General features: G+C 39.8%; 2 protein-coding genes across 5 annotated transcripts in view; one reads left to right on the plus strand and one right to left on the minus strand.

Moving 5' to 3' along the window:
- The window catches only part of tle2b (TLE family member 2, transcriptional corepressor b), a 129,244-nt gene extending 122,720 nt beyond the window's left edge, over positions 1-6,524 (plus strand). For all 4 annotated transcript variants that reach the window (XM_047374017.1, XM_047374019.1, XM_047374018.1 and 1 more), the window contains exon 20: positions 712-6,524. In XM_047374017.1, coding sequence (XP_047229973.1) covers positions 712-819 — 108 coding nt within the window. In that variant the 3' untranslated portion in view covers positions 820-6,524. The remainder of the gene's footprint in view (positions 1-711) is intronic.
- A 3,991-nt stretch (positions 6,525-10,515) lies between these two features.
- Positions 10,516-19,119, minus strand: part of tle2a (TLE family member 2, transcriptional corepressor a) — a 51,192-nt gene continuing 42,588 nt past the window's right edge. Inside the window, exons 11-20 of the mRNA XM_047374873.1 lie at positions 18,752-18,913; positions 16,923-17,049; positions 15,905-16,104; positions 15,473-15,549; positions 14,046-14,295; positions 13,702-13,949; positions 12,125-12,272; positions 11,884-12,034; positions 11,599-11,675; positions 10,516-11,487 (exon numbers count right to left, since the gene is read on the minus strand). Coding sequence (XP_047230829.1) covers positions 11,380-11,487; positions 11,599-11,675; positions 11,884-12,034; positions 12,125-12,272; positions 13,702-13,949; positions 14,046-14,295; positions 15,473-15,549; positions 15,905-16,104; positions 16,923-17,049; positions 18,752-18,913 — 1,548 coding nt within the window. The 3' untranslated portion in view covers positions 10,516-11,379. The remainder of the gene's footprint in view (positions 11,488-11,598; positions 11,676-11,883; positions 12,035-12,124; positions 12,273-13,701; positions 13,950-14,045; positions 14,296-15,472; positions 15,550-15,904; positions 16,105-16,922; positions 17,050-18,751; positions 18,914-19,119) is intronic.

Genomic DNA, 19,119 nt, shown 5'->3' on the forward strand with positions numbered 1-19,119 from the left:
ATTCCTAGAAACACAGGTCCTCACTTTTGTTTCTAAAAATAGGTACGCTAGTATTGTCTCATTTTAACAACTTTTAGAAAAATTGGTGACCTAGGTCTAATGTTTATTTTTTATTATTTTCTCTTTGCTTCGGTTTGCTGTGAGTACATTTCTTCCTTCTGGACTTTCATTTTTCCACCTCCTGCTGTCTTGATCTAATATGAGGAATCCTTTGTAAGATGGCCTCTCCCTGTACACTGATGATTGACAGCCTCACTGTTCATGTAGCAGAAGAGGGTGGAGGAGTTTAGGGAGTCAACAGGAGCGAGAGAGAAAGAGGAGGACAATCTGAGATGAATAGGAGAATGAATGATGATGGAGCAGTTTTAGATCATCTGAAACAAGGGGCACTTACTTTCTGACATGGATGTAGAAAAAGGAAGCAATGTGTGTTTTGCCAGTTCATGGAAACAATTAGACTTTTTGTGATACGTCAACCTGCGCTTAGAGAGGCAGCATTTCACTGGGAAGGAGAAAAATTAACAGATGAATAAGTCAGCATCCTGGAGCTGCAAAGTTTGTCTGTTTGGAGATAATTGCCAACGGTTTTGAAATGCAAATATGTCTTGTGTGATGGAGGATTAACTGATGAGTCATTTGTTATTCTTTCCTAACATTCCTCTCCTTTTTTGTTTCTCTCCATCTGTCACCATCCTTCTCAACCACTTGCAGTCCAAGGAGTCCTCGTCTGTGCTGAGCTGCGACGTCTCTCCAGACGACAAGTACATAGTGACGGGCTCTGGGGACAAGAAGGCCACTGTGTACGAAGTGGTTTATTAAGGAATAGGAGGACATGGGAGACAACAGGATGGAGGGTTTTGTTTAATTTTTTTCTTTTTTTGAGGAACTTATGCATCCACTTCACCTGATCCTCTACATTATCAACACCACCACCCTCGCCTTCATCTTCTTGAATCATCAACCCTAAAATTTCATCACTGCCCTCTTGTTTTGCTGTAATATAAGCTGCTGTAGTTGTTCCCAAATGTACCCACACCCTCCCCTTCCTCCACCCAGTTTACGCTCATTGAATGTGGCATGATAGCAGAGAGAGACAGAGAGAGGCAGAATAAGAAACAGCAAGATAAGGAAGACAAAGGGAAGAGGGTGGTGGAGTGTAAAGATAAAGTTGTGATGAGAAAAGGGGGAAAAACGAGTAGAGAGAGCGATAGTGCGGAAGGAGGAGAAATTAAATGGGGGGTGGTGGGGGAAGGTATGGTAATCAGGGCTGTTTCCTGATTAAGAGCTCAGTGGAAGGGAGGCCCCCAGAGGAGGTGCGGAGCGGCACTGTGGGAGCGGCAGCCAGGAGCACTGATACCACACAATCGATTCATTAGCCAGACAGTGGAGGCCTTAATGAGGCTGACGCTGAAGCTCTATCTCCCCAGCGAGAGGTGTCAGGAGCCGGGGAACGATGACGCTGCAAGATGCTTCAGATTTCCACATAAACTGACATGAAAACCCGCTCAGAAGCACAGAGCCGAGAGTACAAACACTCCGTTACATCCCCCCGCGTCTTGAGGTAAACGTGAGACGGGAAGGAAACACACACAACACACCGAGCACCCAATTAAACATTCATCCCAGCGCCTTCCCGTCTTTCTGCCAAATATCTATTTTATTTTGGTCTGACAAAAGCTGCAGCCTAATGAGCAGGGGAGTCGATGGGATTCTCCCAGGGCCCGGAGACACAAACGGAGAACATCAGCCGATCCGTTGCCTCCAATTCCTCCGGATTGTTCTCCTGACATCCAGCGCCGCACTCACTCTCATTAAAAGGCGCTGTCAGCTAGATGAAGTAGCAGCACACCAAGCTCACTGTGAGGCACACTAGAGGGCAAATTAGCACCATGCGATTACACCATCATCAGTAGCTAACTAAGCAGTGACTAATCCAATTCCTTTCAAATTTTATGCAACTAGTTGCAGTTTTCATTTCCACACCAGTCTCCATCTCCATCTCTGCATACCTGCTCTGTCTAAATCTTGTTATATAAGCTGTTGATTTGATTAAATTATAAGAAAAACACCTTAATGGCATTCAAAAATCTAAATGACTGCACCACTCTCATGTCTGTAAACTAAGTGTCAAGTTGGCTAAGACTGAAAAAAGAGGGGGACTAAGCAGCTGTTTGTTATCTGAGTGCAGCACACTGTGTCCAACAAGTGCTCCTAAGATCACCAATTAAAACGCTGTATCTTGTTTGTTTGATCCTTGGAAATGCCAGAGTGTGAAAATAAATTGCCAGTTTTACATGGTCTGAAACAGTTGCCGTGGCAACAGGTGGCATTGCAGGAAGTTTGTGAATGTGTCCGAGCAATAAGTCGGCACAAAAAGACCTCCGCGCGTCGCTTTTTAAACAGATTTAAGATGCTGCCGATTACTGCAGCCGTAATAAAATTGTTCCCTTGTTCACCCATAAGTTCAATATTTTCAAGATAAAGGTAGCTGTTCAATATGTTCAGACCTACTCAAATGACATTATATCACATATTTATGCACTATATTCCCATTTAATTTCCACACCAATAAACACCAGAGCCTAAATCTGAGGTCATGGGCAGCGTGATTTTGTTGTTTGCAATTATAATCAACATAATCTTTCTTCATAACACAGACACTGGAAATGAGAACAAATAGCACCCTCCACATTTATTGGCACCCCGGTAATGATGTGGTAAAAGCCTTTAAAAAATCTTCTTTTTTTAATCACAGCAACCTATTAGAATTTGCTTCAAATTATTACTTTTAATTAGAGTTATTTTCATCCAATATAGATCAAATAGAATCTCACCTTGATAATTGATTGTTTTTTATTAAATCTCAGAATAAAATATAAAAATGCTCTTAAAGAATTGGCAATCCTATTATCAATAAAAGTACTGCATCATGTTTCAAGGTATAATTTTGTGCCTCAAAGTTATTCAAGGTGTTTAGAGATTTCAATTTATATAAATGCATGTTTCCCTGGGGTATAGATATGATGTGACACATAGGCTCAGTTTTCTTAACCAATCTTGTCTTACCCAATTTGAAGAAATTGGGTAAGACAAGAGAACATGATGTCTAAGTGAAGCAGATGTGTGCTGATCTTCAGAAGTCACAAATGACAGCAAGAAAAAAACTACTAACCTCAACTTGTCCACATTAAGTCAGAACAATACCTAAAAAAGTTTAAAACAACTGGAACTTTGGCAGAAGACCAATGATTAACTGACCACGCATGGAGGGGGATGGTCAGTGGGTAAATCTTGGTCACTGTTAGAAAACTGCTGAGAATTCTTTAAAGGGAAAATGAAATCAAATTTGAAGAAACTGCATGAATATCATTTAGTGTAAAAATTCTACGAAACATTCCAGAGACACATTTTAAGGACCTAAAACGTGTATAACTTGTTTGAGCAGTTTTGTCAATAACTGCCTAAATGGGATGATTATGGGGGACGGAGTTGCTTTCCTGGATTGATGACGTTACTGGTGCCGACACCAGCTCCAAAGGAACACTGAAGAACCAAAAGCACTCTTACTTTCCAGTTGTTTATTAGTAAAAACAGAAGAAGCCTTTTTGGAATACCACCAGAAGACTTCACATTAATGTTGGCTTGAATTTGAAAGGCTCCTATTCCAAATGGTTGCTGCATAACCACAGGTAATTCTCACGTTGGAGCTTACATATCCAAATCTGTGGAAGTATTTTTATCCTTCGGGAAGTTGAAAAATTAAACTCCACTAATATTATCTGGCCATTCAACAATTAATTGCAACATATTGAACCATGTTGCCCCTGCAGTCATCCACTCGCTGTTGAATGGCTGTATGCCACTTATCCTTGCTACTGATTATGTCACACATCCGTGCGGTTAACGAAAATGCAGAAAACACAGAGAGAACTTTTTCAATATTTAATTCTTAAAATCAAGTTAGTACAATTTGTTTTATTTGATAAATTTAGAACAAGCATATTTAATGTTTTTCTTTGAACTAATGTTAGCTTTAAAATACTTTCCATTTCCCTTTTAATGCGAAATGATGCTACTGCAGTAAAAGATGAGTTTATTCCAAGATCTTTTAATCATCGTTTCCAGAAGTGTCAGTAAGTGTGGAAGGTGATGTTAATCACATATTAGTCATATTTTTGGCATGCATCGTAATTTATATTTTATCAATTACCCATGTAATAGATAAAATATACCTACCTCAGAAAAAAAAACTGTTGATTGGTCTCACTTTTTATGCTGCGGTTCGCAACATAACTTTAACCTCTAATGCTGTTTAGATTTGACAACTAATGATTTAAATATGCCTTCAGTACACATTTTCTTCATAGCCTCTAAAAGCCTATGGCTCAAACTGAAGGGAAGATAAATCACTTCACAATTTAGACATTTTGAAGTATTTCTGCGCTTGGGATGTTGAGTATTTTTAAGAAGCCTAAAATTCCCAATTATTAGCAGCCTGAGCTTATAAAGCGCGTTAGCACTGGCACGCTTCATCAGCCCAGGCTGCAGTCCATTAATGTATTTTCTGTAGAAAAAGCCTCAGTTGTACTTTACTTTTTGTGTGCCACCACACATTTCTAGAGCATGACAAATTGGAGTTGAAATTTTTAAGTCCTCTACAAAATGCTGGAGTAAATGATTTAGCAATTTAATCACAGCTTTGTGGAACTTTCGGAGACTATATTTCGGGGCTGTTCAGTCTAGTGGTGCGTTTGATTTGTACTCAGAAGAAACTTTTTGGATTTATGATGGTTTGTACTTCATTAAATTAGTGGCACACAGTACTATACAATCTCTTTCTTTAGGATTTCTATGCATATTATATTAAATTGTATTGCTAATAGTACTAAGTTCTGTCATTGACCACAACAATTAACAATTCCCACTAGTTGTGAGACTTGCAAACACTCAACTTTAGTGTGACGTCATTTTCAGTCCCATGTTCAGACTTCTAAGGCAAATTGAAAGCGGCAGAAGACATTTGGTGTAAAATCTTGCTCTACATACTTTTCACATGTGGACAACACAATTTTAAGAACGTTGAGGCGTGAAAAGACAAAACAGAACTAAGTTGCAAACATTTGTGTTTTCAAACCAACTAGGAGGGACTCAACCACTGCTTTTTTGGCCTCTGGAAAACCGTTTTGAATGGGTCAGGAGTTTTAGTTTTGATTTCACCAATAAAACTGAGGGCTGATGTTTGAACAGGGGCATAGGCTAGTTTTGATTTGTTTTCAGAATGCGCTAAAAGCTAACCACATTTATCTTACAAACTAGTATGGTAATAACGTTTACATCCAAGTATTGAAAATAATTCATTTGAAGATTTTTTTTTACTTTTCAAACCTCATATTCTAAATCAAGAAGAAAACTATGTCAGAGCTCTCTGCTTCTGTGGAGCACATGAAAAAAAAAAAAGACACATTTCAATTTCTTCTATTAATTCACTCCATTTCATGATTTTTATGACTAGTGATTGCTTGTCCTATATGATACTATGTTTATGTACTCGGGTTTCCTGTGGCTTGTTTGGGGCTCAGGGGGAATCCATACGCATGGAGATAGAAAATCAAGGGAAAACAGGAGGGATCAATGGCTATTTTTCTGTTTTTTTCATGCTTGTCAGACAGAGGGTGTACAGTATCAGCAATCCTGTATATAAAAAACATACCAAGAACTCCACTGTTTGCTGTTAATACTTTATTCTCCCTTTGCAAAAGTGGTAATAAGCGTACTTGAGTCTGTTTTTTAGCCCTTATGTTGTTTTCAACTCCTACTTCTGTTGGTTCTCATCTATATTCCGCAGGCACTAAAGATTAGCTATGGAGGAGGCTCCACTTTCACTGCATGCTTGTTGCACTAAAGCTCATCTGCTCAAAATAAAAATCATATTTTATACAGTGGGGATCCTTAATGATCCTCGTTTCAGAAAAGAATGAATGGCAGTATGCAATTTTGTTTACCTGTATTCAATGTTAGCAAGATTTATCTGTTTTGCAGCTGCAGTCCTGAAGCAGAATATAAGAATCATGAGGGCCTTCTGCAATGGCTGACGTACCAGCAGAGTCAGAGATGCTCTGTACAACTTCCTGCCTTGGCCTGCCTCTTTTTTTCTTCTTCTGTCCAACAGCCCCAGGTAGCCATAAATGATTCTCACATACACGAGCTTGTATACTACTCAAAACAATGCTGTATAATGGCTATGCATATGGTGGTTTAGCGTCAGTATTTGGGACATTGTATTTGATACTCCTTTTGAATTAACATTTCCCTGCCCTTCCTGTGCTTCTGTTCCTACAATGTAAAAAAAACAAAAACCTTTGATCGTTTTGTTTTCTTGCTCATGTTAACTTTTCTGTTTTGGAAAGCCAAGGAACCTTTTTTTTTTTTAAATGCACTGTGTCTTCCCCTCCTGATGCGTTTTTTTCCCCTTGTGCTGTACAACAAATGCTATCTGTGAAGAATAAACCAAACTTGTGCTCATCCTTCCAGGTGTCAAAATCTTTCCATTTTACCATATGAATAGCAGACTATATTGGTTAGTAGCACATTAGCATGTAAACATGTTAGTCAGCAGTTCTAGTTTTACACATATTCTTTATGTAGAATTTCTTTAATCATTGCTCACATGGAGGATGCAAGAATTTGTTTTCTATGTAGCCTCACCTTTTAGATCTGGTTCATCATTGTGCCTTAATTATTCACAGTCTAGTCACTCAAAGGTTAATTACTTGCATTTTTACAAAAATAATGAAAAACATTTGTGAGATAACATCTGCTTGTGGCAGAAACACAGTTTGAACAATATTATTTATAAACTGGCAAATACAGTCAATAATATAATTTGCTTATCTTATAGTGAAATTTGCTTGTTTCACACAGGTGAATATTCTTTTAGCCTATTATTATTTTGGTCCCAAAATGAGTTTTTCTTTATTGTTTTTAGAAGTTGATTCAGTGTTTAAAAAAGATGAGATAATTGCTGGTATATGATCCCAGTATCAGTTTAAGTACAGAGAAGTCATTTTAGACATATTCCTCTGTTGTTACTTGATTACATACCTTCTTCTTAGCATTTTAAATAAAATTGTGGCCAAAAGATTTAAGACAGCCAGAAATCTTGTTTTTTTACAAATGTTATTGCTTCGGTTCAAATTACATTGAGTCTAGGCTGCTGTGAAGAGTGATCAAATTCAACATAATTAATACCAGGGTTAATAAAAGTTAAAAAAAATAAATCTACTTAACACATTTGCATTTCCAGTTGGAAATTAGACAAAAACGTTCCCAGAAGTCAGTATTACAACTAAGAAATTTAGAGCTTGCCAAACAGCCCCAAGTTTTGTTTCTAGTATTGCTGCCACTTACTTGAAATGTTGTTAAAGTAGCTGGTATTCCCTCTTCTTTAACACGTCTGATGGTTTGTGTCTCATTAAAGCAGTGACATACATAGTGCTGTAAAATATTTATTTGTGAATATGTTCCTTTAGTTTTTAAGAACATAAAAATTGAAATGATGAGCCTTACCGTGGGGAACCATCATTCTGAAGGCGAAGCCTCCTGGGACCATTTGTGTGTGGGGTTGCCTCTCATCCAACACTGTCAAGAATAAAGAATGGGGTCAAAACATCCTCCACAAGCAGCTTTGTCCAACAAACCAAGAGCGGTTTGCTGATGAACAATGTTCTTCCAGGACGATGGAGCATCTTGATAAAAAAGACATAACTAATAAAGGAATAACTAATAGGCTCAGGGATCAAAACAGAAAGATAGATCTTTGAAATGTATTTTATTTAACCTTTGTTTATCATGAAAACACTTAGCAAAACGATCAGATGACACTGAAGCAGTAAGGCTTGTAATAAAAACTTCATTTGTCTCAAAACCTTTGACCATAGAAATTGTGCCGCTGTTGGTCTGTGATTGGTTGAATTTTGGGTTCATTATTTCATGTATGTTAAAAAATTTTAACATTGAACTTTATTATATCATCAAAACTTCTTTCATAAAGATTTAACAACACAGATGCAGTAAAGGTTATAAAAACATTTCCCTCAGTTGTAAAACTTTCTGCCCTATAAATTGTGCCAGTGCTTGTCTGTGATTGGTTGAACTGCAAGTTTGCCTTCTCTGCTTGTTTGAGTGTTGTTACTAAATGAATAAGCCGGCCCCTCTGAACCAATCAGCCTTTCCTCAGCTCCCCTGGCTGATCATCCGCAGCTGCTTAAACCTCCAAGCAAACGATTATTCCTGATGGCTGAGATTCAGCGTGAGCAGCTTGCTTTTAGCTATTTTTTTTCCTCAAAGTATTGTTTGTTCAGAGTTTCACTTTAATCTTTGGGTCATATGAGGCAGATAACAACACTTCTGACATTCTGTTGAGAGACATTTCTATGGGTTATGGTCATTGTCCTGTTTGTAAAACTTTCCAAGCTCCAAGTTTGAAGGAATACCAGATTTAGTTAACACTTAGAAAGTTTGGAGGTTCCTCACCAACCTCATATCCAACATGGCTGCTGGCCTTTTAAATGGTCAATGATTAATTTGAACAGTACCCATATCTCCTGACTAAACAGAACAATCAGCAGTTACTAATGACGATCTGTAACTGGAACACCATCACAAATACTCCACAATATGTCATAAGTGGATGTTTCAGAGCAGAATGTGACCTGAATGAAAAACCAACAAATGTTTTACTGCTTAAATATTTAGCAGTCCTAGTGATATTTTTGAAATTTCACAAACATTTAGCACCCATTTTTCCAGTTTCCCTGAAACTTTTGTCAGACCCAAGAAACTTTAACTGTTCCTCGTTTCCAGGAGAACGTTTGGTGTGGAAAATGTCCAGCTGAGCCACAGAAACTAAGTCTCCAAGGTGCTATTTTGATAAATATCCCTAAATTGAATTTTTTTCTCAAGGATTGTAGTCAGCATTTCACAAACATCAAGTAAATCAGATAGTGGAGCTCATTTACATTTGGAGAATTGTAAAAAGATCCTCCTATGTTGGGTTGACTTAAAAATAAACAAACGAAAACAACAAAAATTAAACACTCAGCAAATATTTAAAGAGTGTGCAGTTTAACTGATAAACCGCATATGAACTCCTTCTTGGAGAAATCCTTTGGCATGATCAAGTAGGAGCAACCATACAGGCAGTTTCAGATCAGAGGCATAAATAAAGCATAAAGCACCCCATGCAGTATATTTTTAAAAAAGACAAACCGAAGCCCCAAGGCTGACTGTGACTGGGGGTATTCCAACAGGTTAGTTTAATTCAGTGATTTAAATCTCAAACAAAAGATAAATTAGGATAATAAATCCTCTCGCTGCATGCACTCAATATGTATCGACACCCCAGGTAGAAATGTGTCAAATAAATCTTTTATTGCAGCAGGAGCAGTTGAGGCAAAAATCACACATACTGTACCTCTGGAAGATTTGTGTAAAATTATTTTGTTTCTGATAGGAAATGAGACGGGCATCTCTCAAAAGATAAAATAATATTAAAGACGAATCAGTTTTTAGTTTATCTGTTTTATTCAAAAGGTGTCGTGTCGAAAGATTCATACCTTTTTCAATAATCAGGGGAGATCTTTTATTGCTATTACAGCCCTCAAACCCTCATCATTGCTGACCTCTCGATAGACCGACTTGCATCTTTTGGATGCATCCATGGTCCAATTCATCTGAATCCGATATCTAATTTACTTCCTTAGCATACAGCCTGGTTATAGTTTTACTGCAATGACAGAAGAATTTATTGATATACATCTTTACTGGTGGTGCCACTAAACTCCACTTTTCTGTGTTCTCCCTTTACACATTTGTTCCAGTTTTCTATATTGCCAATTCACTACAAATGTCATCTCAAGCACCATGTCAACAAAACATTCTCCACAATCACTGAAGATCGTCCTCTTGAGCATTATTGTAACGGGTTCAGATCGCTGTCTCGCTGATACAAAGCTTCCTGTGAAACTTTGATATCTTACTGCATCGCTATGAACGATAGATGGTTCATGCTGTGCGTTTAAATCCCAAGACAACTTTTTTCCGCTCCGCCTCATCTCTGATCCTCCAGACAATCGAGAAACTTAGTGATCCCTCAGAATGAGAGAAATGCAGGCATCATAGAGGAGAAGAGGCTGCTTGCGCTCACCTTTCACAGCCTTCATTTCTCATCTAAATATTTCTAAGATGTTTCTGACACCGTGCTGTGAAAACATGTTGTTCTGGCTGTTAGGGTTTGAACAAATGCTTCCAATTTTTGTTTTCTCTGCACAGTTTGAAACATCCAAATGAACCCTGCTAAAAGCCTGGCTAGGGAAACTTGCGCTGGACTGTGATCATGTTCATTTCTTCCATCTCACACACACACACTCGGGTCAAGAAAACCATAACAGGACACTGCTAGTTTTTAAAAACAGACGGTGCTCTCAGTGCAACATCAAGTCATACATGACAATCATCTTTGCCTTTAGAGACCTTTATTTACATGTTCATATATAGCAAGGTTCAGGGTTCAGAATGGTAGCTATGAAAATACCGGTCGGTCTGTCTGTATGTGCCATAACAAATACAACAGAAGAACATGAAATACTGAGTTAAAGAAGACGTGTTTATCCTGAAACACAAGAGAACGTGTTGTTTGAGCTGACTTCAGAGTTTTTGTCTTGTGTTTGAGGTTGTTTTCCCCCATTTTTAAGCAAATGATACCAACTAAGCCCTGTTCTGTCACATATGCACAACAAATGTTACAATCATGATGCTGAAATTAAAAAGAAGGAAAACAAGAGCATCTGGAACCTCAGTAGACCACCCCCACATCTGCCAAGCAGGATGGTTTGCTGTGTGCCGAACAGAACCCACAACAGGCGGAACGGGGCCAGGATGAATCAGGCTTGGACTTGCACAGCAGCACATCAGGAGAGCTCTAGTTAAACCTCCTCGATTCAAATCAGTTCAACTGTTTGCAATTAATCCAAAAGGTAAAAAAAGAGATGTTTTCTAATTTCTTTTGCACTAAAGAGGTTTTCTTTTGTTTAAAAAAAAAGAAACAAAAACGAAAAGTTCTTTGGAGGAATCCCACATTAGCGCAGCTATAGACTAACCAGCTTTCTCAGAGCATTTAACACCAAAGTTTATTTTCCAGAGATGTGACTTGGCGTCTCCTTGCTTCCCTCTCGCTCATTTCTCACAAACGCGGACAAAACAACGAGTTGAGTGTCTCTTTCCTCCCACCCACCGCCGACACTCTGTACAGTCACTGGTGCAGGAAGGAGCCTCGGCTTGGCCCCTGGGATTTTTAGCTTTCAGTAAGGAGCCAATCAGCGATCAGTAGATTACTTCATAGACTGTGGCCTTTTTGTCCCCAGAGCCCGTGACGATGAACTGGTCATCAGGTGAGATGTCGCAGCTGAGAACTGACGAAGACTCCTTAGACTGTGCAGAGAGACAGAGAGGAAGCTGTTTAACCATCTACCAGACTCGAGTTTGCTGCCGTTATTCAGGTCAGATCTATTGTGTGTCCTGTGCAAATAAAGATGAGTCTACCTGGAATATGCTGGATCCGTAGGGTGTCCGCCATGCATTCAGGAGGTTATCTTTCCCTGTGCTCACAAACCATTTACCTACAGGACAAAACACACACTGCTGTCAGCAGATAAAGCCTCCTGGGAGGTGAGATATGAAGCAGCAGCTATTGGAAACGAGAAATGAGGATGGTTCTGAACAAAGACTTAAATTTATTTGACCTCCATTTGAATAAATACCCTGAAGTAGTGCTACACAATCAAACAATGCAGGTTTTCAGCATGTAGGAATGATATGTGTGCATACCGCAGTAGGCGAACTTGAGGGAGAGGACGCAGCTCTCGTGGAGGTGCAGCTGGTACTTGTCGGGTTTGGAGACATGCAGGACTTCCACATTGCTGCTCTCCATCCCCACAGCCAGCCACTCGCCTGTTGGACAGTAGCCCAGGGAGAAGATCTGGGACAGACAGGAATGATGAAAAAATCATTTTAAAAAGTTTTTTTTCCAGGCTGCTAAACCTCAGATATGAGAGTCCTTAATGTGTACCTGTGAGGTGAAGTCGTGCTGCTGCAGCTGCCGTCCCTCCCGCAGGTCCCAGCAGCGGACCGTGTTGTCCAGCCCTCCGGTCCAGAGCTTGGTGCCGTCGTTGGAGATGTCGATGCAGCTGGCCCCGTCCGTGTGGCCCTGGAACTGCCTGCAGGAAGAAATACAGAAAACCATCAGATACGGGGCTTTTCCACCAAAGTGGTTAAAGTGCAACACTGGGTCAGGAGCTCGAAAAACTTTTTAAAGTTTCCATAAAAAAAATAAATAATTTAAATCACAGAAAAAACGCTTTTTTTCCACATATAGCAGCACCATGGCCTCAGGTCAGTAAGTCACTTTGACCATTTATTTCAATAAATGTTTGATCCACCATTTGTTGTTGTCTCTCTGTAGTGCATGGAGACAGTTTATCTACACAAATTACTGTGTTTTCTCCTGGCTGGAAACACATACAATCACATTAAAGAAAATGTATTAATGACAGTGGTTGTGAACACTCCTCACACTTCTGACCAGAATTTCACCGCTGATCAGTAAATATGCGCAGGGAGCGAGTAATACTAAATATTCCAAAAAGCATTTGTAAACACCAACTAATGATATGACAGTAAGGATTGATGATCTGGTGTAAAACTTGTATTAGTTTTTGTGGAATTTGTTGCCCCAACGATAAAAGTTCTTATTGATCACACTATTTCTAGCAACACATCTGTCACTGAATACAGCCCTACAAACATAAATGTTATAATAATAAAAAAAATATTTTACCACAAACAGCACAATAGTTTCATTCAATCAGATTTTCAAATATTTGATGCTCTCATGGAACCAACAGTGTAAAAACCAGAATAAAAAGTTTAATAGATATTTCCTAAAGTTTTAATGCAGTGACAGAGAAATATTGTAAATATTCTTAATACCCATTTCTACTCATAGATTTGTGGAATAGCTAACCTATTATTCCTTTCATGTATGAGATCCTGTTAAATCTTGCGCTGTCAGCTTTTTAGATACGAGACAATATCAGGTTATCTTTCCTGAAGCTTGTCAGTATATAAACCTAAATGAAGGGTCCTAGGAGAGTGTGTCCTGAAGCTTTCCTGTCTGTTTTTATGAGAAACAGATGTGATTAGCTGGTACAGCACTGAATCTAGAAGCTCAGGATAAACAACTGAATAAAGGATCCAAATGTCTCTTACAAATGATTTTAGGACCTGCCTGCTCTGGAAATGTGGTGACAGAGGATTTAAAAGTGCTGTGATGATGTGGGGAAGGAAACTTTAGTTTGATTCTCAAGGAGCATTTACTCTTGCTCTTAAGGGTAAAGACCCTTTAATAACTTGGCAACAACTGTCCAAATTACACTTTATAGAGCGAAACACAACCTGTGTTCAAAACTACAGATGCTACTTTCCATCTACCTTTTCCAACAGAACTGATTCTGGCATAACTACTTCTTCCCCCTTCACCAGCACCAATTTACTAAAAACTAATCTGGCTATTTCCTTTGTTTCCATCTGCTCTCCTCATCTGACTGAAGGAAACTATTTAAGACTGGTCTGCGTTTCTCCTCTTACCTGACCAATGTTTGGTTGTGCAGGTCCCAGACGACGATGTTGCCGTCGCTGCAGCAGGAGAAGCAGACCTTGTTGTCGGGGGAGATGGCCAGAGCGTAGCAGGCGGGCGCGGACGACGTCAGCTCCGCCTTGATGCGCGGGGTGGGCGTGGCCAAATCCCAGATCGATAGCGTGCTGGCCTCGCCTCCAACGATCAGGGTCCGACCGTCTGACAGAAGCTTGCAGGAGCGGATGTAGTTATCCCTGTTCTGGTTGGACACAGAGGATTTATTTTGTAGTAATTTAGTGATGCAATAATAAAAGATGCTAGTACATTTGGCTTCCACTTTGCCGTAATGTCTCACCAGGCAGTCCAGCTGGGCCATGGGGCTCTTGCTGCCCGGCTGGCTGATGTCCCACACCTTGACGCAGCCCTTGCCTCCGGTGTAGACGTGGCGTGTGGAGGTGCTGATTGTGACGGCGCACACCACCTCTCCGTGGCTCAGTGTGTGGATCTGACGAGCGTGACGCGGGATCCCCGGGCCCAGCAGGGCGTCCGGGGGGAACGGCACCGGCTGCATCTGGCCATCAGCGCTCACGTGAAACGAGTAGGCGCTGGGAAGGAGAAAGGGAAGAACGGAGGAGAGACGCAGTTAAAATGAGCAGCAAGCAAAACGTCTTATTACAATTCCTTTTGTCACATTATAACCACAGACAATTTACTTTATTGGGATTTATGCAACCAACACAAATTAGTGCACCATGATGAAGTAGAAAGAAAATGACATGTGGTTTGTAAAGTACCTCACAAATATAATTTGAAAAGTGCAACATGCATTTATATTTAGTCCCCAGGTTAATATGAAAAAACCCTTTCTGCTGCAATGACATGGCCAAGCCTTCTGTGATACATCTCTACCAGACTGACACATAGGGAGGCAGAAATGTTTGCCCAAACTTCTATCCAAAATACCTCAAACTTAATCTGTGAAAACCTGTGAAGATACACAATTCAAATCTTGCCATAGTTGGACACAAATATATGTATGGTTTAATCCAAGCCCTCCTGTTATAGCTTTGGCATTATGTTTAGGGCCATTGTCCTGCTGAGAGGTGAGCTTCAGCTACGGCTTCAAATCGTTTCAACTTCTAACAGTTTTTCTTCCAGCTCCATCCATCTTCCCATCAACACTGACCAGCGTCTCTGTCCTTGTGGAAGAACAGCATTTCCAATGCATCACGCTGGCGATGACATGTTTTACAATGAGGATGCTGAGTTCATTGTGTGGTTGTATTTATACAGATATTAAATTCTACATAGGTGGAGTCTATTTACAAATCAACGGACTTCTGAAATCAACTCATTGCACTGGATTTTATTTATAGGTATCAAAGTTAGGGGGGCAAAATATAATTCATCATGCATCATTTTCCTTCCAAATGTGAAAATGTCAAGGGGCATGAACACCTGTGCAAGGAACTGCATTTGGTATTTTGTTAAACTTTGCAGTGAACAAGAAAACATAATTATCAACTTGAATGTGTACCATTTGGAGACACTGCAAACTTATCTTATTTCAAAGGAAAACCAGAGAGCTTTTCAGTATTCTGCCTGTCCTGCTTTGTATGCATCTTATACCCAGAGGAGGACAAATCCAACAAATAACTGAGACCAAAAATAAGAGCAACAAACCAAACCTGAACACAGACCTGAGAATTTATGCTGAACCGATGGGGTAGGAAAGCTTTTTAGACCAGGAACAATTTTAATAATTAGGAACAGGAAACTCACGGTTTTCCGGAGGCTGACTGCAGGCTGGCAGGAAGCCCAGGGACCCTCATATGTGGGTGCGGAGACTCATAGCCCACCTGGAGGAAATAAGATATCTCAGAAACAAAATAAGGCCTAAGGAAAGACTAATACAAAAGTGGTTCATAAAGAGGAGAGTTAGCTCATTAAAACTGATAATAAAGTGACAGTATCTGGATAAAACTATATGGATAAAGCAAAATAACAAAAAAGCAAAGATGTTTTTAAAGGCCAAGGTCACAGACTGTCAGATTCTTAAAGATAAATCACACTGCAGCTGCTTTCCTTCAAAACACTTGTGTTTTTTCCATAAATATCCAGATTTTTTGCCCTTTCCGACAGCTTTATATGCTGAGGCACCACATATGACAGTGACACTGCAAAGACAAATTATCTGCAGAGCGCCAGCCTCACCACAGGGGACCGTCCGTAGCCTGCAGCAGCTGCAGCCGCTGCTGCCGCCGCAGCTCCGTTCATCTGGGGGGAGACCAAGTGAAGGCCGGCACCGTAGCCTGCAGCCCCGGGCAGATCTCCGTTCACCCCTGGAGGAGGCAGGCCAAAAGCCCCCGGAGGGTAGGCCCCCTGCACCGCCAGGGGATTCCTCAGACCCAGAGCTGGGAGAAAAAGAAAAAGAAAAGAGTGTTCATTGTTTTGGAAAACACAAATTCCTGATTGAAGCAAACAATTCACTAAATCAGTAATTCAGGATGCTTCTGTTTAATTTTGTCGTAGGCAGGAATATGATACAACATCTATTAAAATGAACCTTTCAGACAGCTGTGACTGACGAGCTGTCAACAAGCTGCAAAAAACAAAAACAAAAAAAGTAAAGCTAGTCAGAAGCTGCAGGACTGGACCTCTACTGACCCCTGCTGGCCATCCTACCATCCTGCAGTGAGGCTGCAGTATGTGTGTATCTGCATTCTGTATGTCCTCTGTCTGCACATGTAGGTGCATTGTGTATATATGCTTGCTCACAAGCATAATAGACTGTGTGAAATTGGGGCAGGCGCTAACAGGTGATGAAAAAAGACAGAAAGAGATACACTGGAATATAGTTGAAGGTTCATTATAAAGCTGCTCACAGTCACAGTCCATCACCTCTCCTAATCTTTCCATTTAAAAAGTGAAGCATGCTGAATATTTCTACCTTCAGCTGCCTATTAAGTCCAGATGGTGGTCGGTGGTGGGGAGCAGGTTGACACTCATACCAACTACTGCAGCCCAGCTTTGATTGACACTGCATGAAACAGGGTCGCTAGAGGCTTAAACATCCCTCGCTGCACAAGTGTATTCCTGTTTTTTTAAATCGACCCACTATTGTGCAGATTGTTTTCTGAGAGTTTGCAGTGATAGTGGACGTCACTATAATTACAGGCCTACAGTTAGCATTAAAGCACTGAGGTTCTGCTAAGCTCAGAGACATTCTTACCAAGAGGATCTACACCGGGCTTTCCTGGCACAGGTCTGAACTGTGGCGGGCCACTTGGTCCTGGGGTGTTTGACTCCTGAGACATGGGGGTTCCCGGCTTCATACCTGGAGTGCTGGATTTCTCTCTCTGGAGTAGGGGAACAATAGAGAGATAAAGGCAGAGAAGGACGTTGAAGAGGTGCTGGAAACATTTACTGGCACCAGAAAGATAAAGATTTCTTAAAATAATTTTTTTTTAAAATCTGCTATTATTGCAGCAGCATCATCTATCACTATTTAGTGAGTAGATTTATTCAGTGGAGAAAAAGATCTGTTTACTGTTTAACAAAATCACAGGTGGCTAAATATTGGCAGTCAAAAACACACACTAATACTGAATTATTGGCAGGTACTGTAAGTTGGAATTGTCTTGGAAAAAGGGGGCAAAAGCACTCACTGAGCTTTTTTTGATAATTATACAGCTATGACATCTAGATAAATCAAATACAGAAAAAATACTGAAAAAGCACATAAAATTTGTTGGCCATGCTGTGTTGTTATCATGCCAAGATTGTATATTCATGTGAGATATAGAATTAACTACACCATTGATCAAGGATATCTGCAGGACAAATGGCCATTGCCCACCATGACTGCTCTTTCTTGGGACCAGGACTGAATCTTTGGCCTTAAAACTTGCTGTAAGTACATGCTTATCATAACCTGTCACAATAAATTAGAAAGGGGCATGATTAATCACCAGGCAAAATTTTAAATATGAGCACTTAATGATTGATATATGTATTTATTTGTTTATGTATTTATATTTTGGTGACAGCAGCTCAATAAAAACTCATTTTGAAAATTAAAGTTTTTTTTATCTCAGTCAAAGGAGTGGGAAATAAAATCTAAATAAATCCTGGTCATAATTATTCAAAATAAACATTAAAACATTTTCTAAAATGTATTTAAAAAGTTAAGAATTTCTAATTAGTAATTCATGACTTTAATTTTTCCTGGTGTTAAAATATAACATGACACAGACCATATAATCCCATTACTACAAACACTAGGCAAGAAAAAAAAAATCTCTAAAAGGAGTCATCAAGTATCCATGGCAACAATGCGATGCCATCTACATGTCCAGCGGTCGTTTGGAATCCATGTAAGAAAATCACAAGAATAAACCAGTTTAAACTTGTTAGCTTAAAAGTCGCTCTGAGCTACGTGCTTTGGTTAAATGGGACCAACATCAAGCTTTTCAGTAAGAAGAACTACGAGCTGTTAAGTACGGTGGAGGATCTGTGATGCTGTGGACCTTTTGTCTTCCAAAAGCAGTGAGTGCCTTGTTAAGCTTGCATGGCATTATGGACTTTCTGAAACACCGGGACATTTTAATTTTAAACCTGGTGGCCTCCAACGGAATAAATGTACACAAATTAAAGGCTGGATTCTTCATAATTTTATTAGTGTGAGATAGTTCTGCTGAAATAAAAAGATGAATTTAATTTACGCTTTTATGGCTTTGTACATCAAAGTAAAATGCAGAGAGGGAGATAAAGAGAATAAGGGCCAAAAGCCACAACTACTTCAACAGTAAAAGACAGAAAGCAGATGAGCTGCAAAATAACTCATGAAAATAAAGTGACAACACAATCGCTGAGGACTGACTGTGTAGCGCAACAACTGTGAGACAAACTACTGATCCTGAACAAAATGGCAAAATACAGTATGACAGCATGAAAAACTGATGTGCTCAGAGGAAAAGGTTTCACGTGTAGCTGAACATGTAAATGTGATATTAAAGAGGAGCATAGAGATATGTTTGACAGCGCGTTATTTCAATCTACCTGTGGGGGCTCTTTGCCTCGAGAGGGGGAGGTAGCGCTGCTTGATGATGCCAGGGAGGTGGGGCTGGCCTGTGGGGGCCCCTCCTTCCGGGATGGGGGAATCTTGTCTAAACCATTCTCCCTTGACGAGTAGGACTGCACGCTGCGGGGGGAGGATGGGTCCTGAATGTAAAATGCAAATGTTTATTAAACATTACAAAAAGAAAAAAAAGCCATGGCTATCATTTCATTTTTTAACATGATATTTCACATTTGTCCAGCTTTAAAATTGTTCCACACTGTCTTATTGTTGGTTTGGGTTATTCCAATGATCTACAAATCAAAGTCCAGTTAGAGTAAAGTAAAAACCAAATGATGGAGCTTAAGTT

This window comes from Girardinichthys multiradiatus, chromosome 9 (genome assembly GCF_021462225.1).
Source record: "Girardinichthys multiradiatus isolate DD_20200921_A chromosome 9, DD_fGirMul_XY1, whole genome shotgun sequence".
In the NCBI taxonomy this organism is placed as follows: domain Eukaryota; kingdom Metazoa; phylum Chordata; class Actinopteri; order Cyprinodontiformes; family Goodeidae; genus Girardinichthys; species Girardinichthys multiradiatus.